This window comes from Rhagoletis zephyria, unplaced genomic scaffold (genome assembly GCF_001687245.7).
Source record: "Rhagoletis zephyria isolate East Lansing unplaced genomic scaffold, Rhagoletis_zephyria_1.1 Rzeph_scaffold_20476, whole genome shotgun sequence".
NCBI classification, from domain to species: Eukaryota; Metazoa; Arthropoda; class Insecta; order Diptera; family Tephritidae; genus Rhagoletis; species Rhagoletis zephyria.
This window is the reverse complement of record NW_016177534.1, coordinates 1-7,475: the sequence shown is the minus strand read 5'-3', so window position 1 is coordinate 7,475 and position 7,475 is coordinate 1. Positions and strand designations below refer to the sequence as shown.

General features: G+C 37.5%; 1 protein-coding gene across 1 annotated transcript; it reads right to left on the bottom strand.

Annotated features, from left to right (window-relative positions):
- Positions 1 to 422: 422 nt before the first annotated feature.
- LOC108380825 (dynein beta chain, ciliary-like) lies at positions 423 to 5,058 on the bottom strand (the record flags this gene model as incomplete). The annotated part of the gene is made up of 4 exons (XM_017637225.1): positions 423 to 695; positions 2,562 to 2,735; positions 4,437 to 4,811; positions 4,882 to 5,058. Coding segments are annotated over 4 exons (999 nt in total), but the record flags the coding sequence as incomplete, so codon positions are not given.
- Between the last annotated feature and the right edge of the window lie 2,417 nt (positions 5,059 to 7,475).

Sequence of the window (7,475 nt, the reverse complement as noted above, 5' to 3'; positions counted from 1 at the left end):
AGGTAGTGTCCCACTGGTAGTGCCATACTAATCTGGTGTAGATTTAAACATTTGATCATGAAAAAATTAACGGTACTCCTAAATTTTTATATGGGAATTGATTTCGGTTGTGTTCACCATATTTCAGCTTTAGACTTTTTTAGGTGAAACAAATATAAAAACCGAGTTTTATTCAAAACGGATAATATTTGCGCCCACAAGTAGCATGGGCGTGGCAATATACCAATAATCAAAATTTTTGCTAATCCGTCTTGTTCAAGTGTATAAAAAGCATATAGCAAGTTGTAGCGAAATCGCTGCACTTTTACTATATTTACAGTTTGTTTGGCAACCTTACGTGCCTTTGAATATTATATTATACAATATGTTGGTTCATACATACATATGTACATACGTACATATATATATCTATGCAATGTTACCTTGGTCGCCTGCATCAACTCAAGCCAATGGCGTTCGCTTATAGCTGGATTTTGTAGCTCAGTGATGGCGCGCAATGATGCCATCAACTCCTTGAGGATATCGACTATGTAAACGTAGGGCGCCCAATCGCGTATGCATTTATCCAGCGTGCGTAGATCGCGCGTAAATTTTTTGCATTCTGTTTCCAATTCATCAGTGTCGATGTTATGCCACGCTGTAGTATGCCATTCAACTATACACGATTCAATGACGTAAACGTAGTCCCATAGTTGCTGCAAATATTTATGTATTTATATTGTACAAGGATGTTGCCGTGAGTTAAATGGTATGAAAATCAAGGATACCATATAATATACATATATCTACTTTGTCATTAATTGTAATCATCTGTGCATATGATATCAAAGCTTAAAAATATCAGCTTTAAAAATATTCTACAACTACCCAAAAAAATTATTGAGATCTTTATTCAATAGATTCAGAGCCATTACAATTTTCTGTTTTATCGGAAAAACGTTGTTCCATAACAGTTATTAGATGAGACATATCTATATTTCATTTCGCCAATAACAGTTATAATCCCACGTTTATTTTTTACGTCGTCTGATAACAGTTATTTCCCACCTCCTCTTTTGTTTTCATCATCGTTATCTTTTTCTCCATCTCCGTTTTCGTCAATATTTTTATCGTACAACGAGAGTCGTCTTTATACCCAAAGCAGGTAAGAACAACCCAGTTTTCTCTAAGCAGTACAGGCCCATAAGAGTGACCTCATTCCTCCTTAAAACGCTGGAAAAAATTCTTGACACTAACATCAGGGACACTCTGTACGCCCAACATGCGTACACTAAGGCAAGTCCACGGAGACTGCACTAGACTCGTTAGTACAACACATCGAGAAGGCTTTAGAATACAAATCATACGCTCTAGGAGTATATATAGATATTTACCGAGCATTCAATAATGTCTCAAACGAAGCTATTATGAATAGCATTGAATCAATGGGCGTTGAATCTGCTATTTCGCTGCGGCGCACGAAGGAAAATAAGAGCGGAGTAGAACGACGCCAGGGTAACCAGACGGGCATGCAGAGTCACACCGCAAGGTGGCGTACTCTAACCACTATTATGGCTACTAACGTTCATCAAATTACTAAAGGAATTCGAGTGGAAACTCCCCGTAATAGTAACAGGGAAGTACCCACTTCGACAATATCAGTAATGTAATGAACAGCGCCCTGAAAGTCGTTGATCAATGGACACTTCGGGGCTAGGGTTTAACGCAAACAAAAGAGACTTTATACTCTGCACAAAAAGATATAAGGTCCCAGTGGGGAGACCCCCGAAGCTAAGTAGCATCGAGCTGTCAATTAAAGACCACACAAAGCCCTAAGGGGAAAATCTCTAGTTCTGAACTGGTGCGCTTCTAGTACATTTAGACTCAGTACTGGTTTGCGATAAATCTCTTTTTCATGCAAGCAACTGGCAATTTAACATGGCGATGTCCTAGGAAGTGTCGATTGCCCCCCGCTGCATCCCTTTTCCGATAGTTCCGAACTACTTCTACGTTCTTGAACAGTTTTCCGAGATACGGCGTTTTCGAACCGGTTGCCGAGATAGGTCGATCTTCTACTCAGCCATCGATATGCTAATTTAAAACTTTCATTCAGGTGTAGATATGTAATTAGATTCTACCACTTTACAAGCAAACGAAAAAAGTTCGCGGTAGAACCGTGAGACTAACGTATTTTCGTAAGGCAATTTGGATTTTTTTGACCGAACCTAGTTCGCCATTTTACATTTTTCGGTGGCACATACATTCGGCAATATATATATTTTTTGAATTGTTCTAGTCGAATAATTGGCAATACATCCTTAGCAAAAGTTTAATGGTTTTTGGCGGGCTTTACTTTCCTGACATTAGGATGGTACACTAGGCTGATAAGAACTGAGATGTGGTGGGTAAGTGCCTTGTACAACGGTATGGTTTAGATCAAAGAACTTTGGCACAAAAAACTTGCGACCGAAGATATGACGAAAAATTCAAAAAGGCGAACTTTTTTGGTGCGGTCTAATGTACGTATTTATATGCTGGTAGAAAATTTCTAGGTCGATGTAAATGTTTTATGATTAACTAACCTTGATGCGTTTTACTTCAGCGGCACACAGTTGCAATGCTGTTGGATCTGCAGCGTCAATACCCAGAAGAGCAGCATAGTGAAGATAGCGGCGATGAAGCGTAGCAAAGTAATTTAAGCGCGCACAAACTCTATCGCACTGGTTGTACACATTGTGGCACGGAACGTAAAAGAACTGAAATGCAGGCATGAATTAATAAATAGAAAAATATGTTTTAGAAATAAAAAGCATCCCAGTTTTATGGCATTTGTTAATAAGGGTAAATGTACATAATTTTGTATTGGAAAACCCGGCTATTTACGAGATTTATGCTTTTATGAGGTTTTTAAGCGTTTAGATAATACCATTATAAATAAGTATCACCACATCCGCTTTTGACAACACGAGGAGAAGCTACCTCTAAGGGTACGTTCACACAGAAAGCGGAGCCGAGCCGAGCAAAGCTGTTCCGAGCTGAAGCTTTCAAATTGCTGTAACTATGTGGAAGTGTTCAAAAAATAAGCTTTTTCAGAAGCCTTTTGGAGCTGAAAGCAAAGCAGTTTTTGATTTTGAATTTTCTATTTAATCTTTCAGCTTCATGGCGCTGCCGCAAACAAGATATCAAAATATTCAAACAAAAACGAATTTTACAACCAATATTTTAAATAAAATTGAGCAAATATTTTTGCCGCTTTTCATTAACGATAATTTTTGTGGTATTTTTTGCAGCCGAGTCCATCAGAAAAGCTCTGCTTCGCTTCGTTAAGTGTGAACACCAGCCGCTACGCTTTGTTCAGCTCGGCACCGCTCGGCTTTCTGTGTGAACGCACCCTAAGACGCCATATGCAAACCGCAAACCTAATACGGCCAAGTAAAATGATTTGGAATACAACTTTCAGCTCTATTCAAGTATAAATTAACCTCGCAGAACCATCCAAGCCAAACGAAAGTTTTGCTAAAGCCCCAGTGTTCTACCTAAAATCCCTAAATAAGTTCGGAGTAGACAACAATTTAGGCTTATCTGCCGCATACTTCACGACAGAATTGTGGCTTGTGCCCGGCTTTCCACGATCGTTGGCATTTCGCTTGTGCTGTCCGATGCGGTCAAAGTTTCGGGAGTTATCCTTGGAAGCCCACTAACGGGGTGCTGGTAAGAAAGGCATCAGTTGCTCTATACTGCTATCTAAGTGCTATGAGACATCTACTCTATGCTGTTATATTGGAAACCTTAATGAAGCCAATTACGGTTACATTACGTCACTGTCTGATGGAACTAACTTGAAAAGCCTACTCTTGTTAAGAAGCTGAGGCGCGTGAAATTTGCCTTTATGTACCTTTAAGGGGTTCATTGTAGGGTGGCAACATCTGAAATAGAGGTCCAATAAACATCTTCACAAATGGCTCATGAACACTTCGTAAATCTTCTGAGCTGCCTGATTTCTACAGCGTTTTTCCGGAAGAGGTGGTCTCCGATCATGGTTGGTTGGGAAAGGCCTGACCTCTCTCCCGATCGAGTCGGGGTACTTCAAAACCAAGTTCAAATGGGTCCCAGAATACAGGAAAATTACAGGGAATTGCATGGCTGGTGAATCAACTGCCCGTCTACTCTGTACAGGATAATCATACTTGTAGAATACTCTTTGACAGATTCGCTCAAAGTCGGCTGGGCGATTTTTATTTCTTATATTCATATCGTACGATTTTTTTTTTTTTTACAAATTTTACCCGCAGTAACCATTCCAGGAATAATCCACTAAGTGGTAATATAATGGAAAACATGCTAAGCTCTAAGTGAACCTCTCGTAGGGCTCCCACCTAACATAATCTTACCTAATTAGTAACAGCAGAATTTATTGCAATGACGTTAATGTTTATTCTTCTTTATTTTATACTCACCGGCAAGCGTGGAAATTGTTTAGCATAATTGTGTAAGTGACACATATATATGGCAATCATGGCATTAACACGTTCACGTTGATAGCGTTGCGCGTCCTCCAAAGCCTCCGAACGGGCGTCAGCAACATCCTTCAAATGCTTCCACTGCAGCGGCAAATGATCGATTTTACGCAAAAGTTGTTGATCAAATTGGACATTATATGCTTTCAGCAAAGCTATAATATCCTTGAGGGGCTTAAACATATTATCTGCATAAGTGGCATGCTTTCGAATTTGTGCCATAACAGCTAAAACACGCAGCAAACGACGAAAACTCTTTACACCTACCGGCAGTTGTAGAATTGCTAAGCCATGGCTGATAAATTTGGTCAGCTCCTGGTGCATTAAAGAACAGAAAGAGAGTGCATATAAATACATATACATATACAATTTGTACAGCGCTTACATTTAGCGTGCGTTCCACGTAGTGCAGCAGCCAGCGTTTGTACAAGTGCGTCCATTTACAAATATGGTTGATTAGTGCATATTTCAGCGGATTCAAGTCGATGCTTAGCCAACCGTTTATGCGCTGCTGGCCAGCCAGTTGCTCGATGGCCTCATGGTGCTCATTGTAGTGATCAATCTGGCAATAGAAAGAGATTAAAAAAATGTACACATAAATACGTACATATATGGTTGGTTGCAAAAGCAATACATAAAACATTTTTAAAACAAGCCTGAAGCACTGAGAGACATTGAGAAGTGGTTGCCCAAAGACAACTCAAAACAGCTGGGCAGGCGTCAGCCACAATTTAGCCAACCAAAAATACGAGTACCATACAAATATTCATAGAATAGACGAATACAAAATTGTAAATCTGTAAATTGTTGGTCACTAATTAATCAGCAAGAAAGTGACATGAGTACATTTGCGGTGAGAGACGCAGGTGCCTTATTTGCTACGAGCAATAAAATGCATCATACTCTGGTATTTCAATCTGGCAAACTTATGCAAGTACATACATTCATTCATACATTCATTCATTCATGTAAGTATAAACCATTTGTACGATAGTATGCGAAATGGACGCTTAATTTGGGTATTTTAATTTAATGCGCTCACGCAGCCAATACATTTTGCAATCACACACTTACATGCAATATTAGCAATTTACATTGATTACAAATGAGTCATGTGTACTTATGGACATATGCATAGATATGTAAGTATGTATGTACATAAATAAGCATGCATGTGACAGCAATATTTAGGGGCCCAGCTGGAAAGTAAATGATTACATACTCGTATAGTTGATGGCGGCTGCGGAAAATATTCAACTTCCTTTGCGTATATTCGATGAGTGTATGTGTAAATACAGTACTGGTCAGCAAAAGGTTACCATTATTAAAGCTTAGCGTATTCACATAAGTTTTTGATACAAGTTTTCACCAAGCCATATGGTTGGGTTGCAATTTCATATAATGGTACATACAGTGATGGGCATATTAAAATACTTTTGTATTTCAAGCATTTCTTTGGATGGAGAGGATTAATTAAAAAATCTAGTAATTAAAATTTAAGTATTTATCGGATGCTAAATACCAAAGTACTAAGGTAGTTAGTCGATTTCTAAATACTAAGGTTGCGTTTCACCAAACTCATTGCAGTGGAAGTTAACTTCAATAAATTTGTTTAATACTCATTTAATTTTTTTTTCGTCTTCAATAAGCTGTTTATTTATGTGACTAAAAAAATATGGCAGCACCGTACTAAAAGTGGTTGTAAAAGCAGGCCTGGTAAACAGCTGATACACAAAATTGTGGTGTGTGTATATTGATCAGCTGATTAAATATAACTCAGAGTTATGAGTGTGGTTATTCTAATTTAATTTTTATTTAAGTGAAGAGCATAGGTCACTTAAATCAAAATTCAAATTGATTGGTGAAACCAAAAAATTCAAATCTAAATTAATTTTCACTTAAATGAATTTAACTTTAAAAAAATCTGGTTTAGGAAAATAATAAATTATCGAAAGTCTTTGCTTTTTTGTTTTAGATAGGAAAAGGGTAAATTTATTAGTGGCGTTCGGGATTATTTGATTCAAGGGGTTTTCCGATTTTTTCGTGATTTTTCCACAGTTCATCGTGTTTTACATTTCGAATTTATTTTAAGAACTTCGGGTTTTCGAGACTTCTCTTTGCTTTGCTTCTTTCCGGATTTTTCGTAATTATTTGAAAAATATTTTTGCCGATTTTTCGGTACTTTTCGGGAATATTTCAGGATCAGTATTTTGGTACCCGTTATTTCGTTAGGTAAAAGTAACTAAATGATTTTCTACTCAGTATTTAAGTCTTTGAGTATATATCTATGTATAAATACTTATGCTTCATTGACTTCAATAGTGTCGTAATCCAAAAAATATAAATTTTGAGTTGAGTATGCAAATACTATATATCTTCTGTGTAGTGTAAAGATATCATAGCTGTATCGATTACCAGCATCTCACCAGAAATAAATATGTATGTATGCATATGTAAATTTAAAACTTAAAAGCCGTTTTTATCGAGTTTAGCTTTTTTGAGTTATAACGTTATTGAAGTAAAGTGATAGTCGTATGCGTTGTTCGGACTTAACTAAAAAATTACTGGATGGATTAATTTCCGGAGGTTATACTTTGCATATTTTGTTTCATTATAGGCTATATTCGCTAGATGGCGCTGGAGTCGAGTTATTTAGAAAACCAGTATTTATAGTACAATGTGGCGGAAATTTATAATGTATATTAATTGGGCCCAATAGATGGCCCTGCAAATATAGCGACCCAAATCAAAGGAATCTCTGGTCATTCAGATATTCCTGCGGCGACTACATCCTTCCAATAAAGAACACGGTAGGTATGTACTATATACAAACAGCATTGGTAATCTTTATCTGGCCACTACTGTACATACCTACATATGTATGAGTGTGTTCCGCAATTCCGCAATGGCTTCTGGTAATAGTTGACCGATTTTAGTTGGAATATTAATGTTGTTTTGGCTTAGCTGCGGATAAAGCAG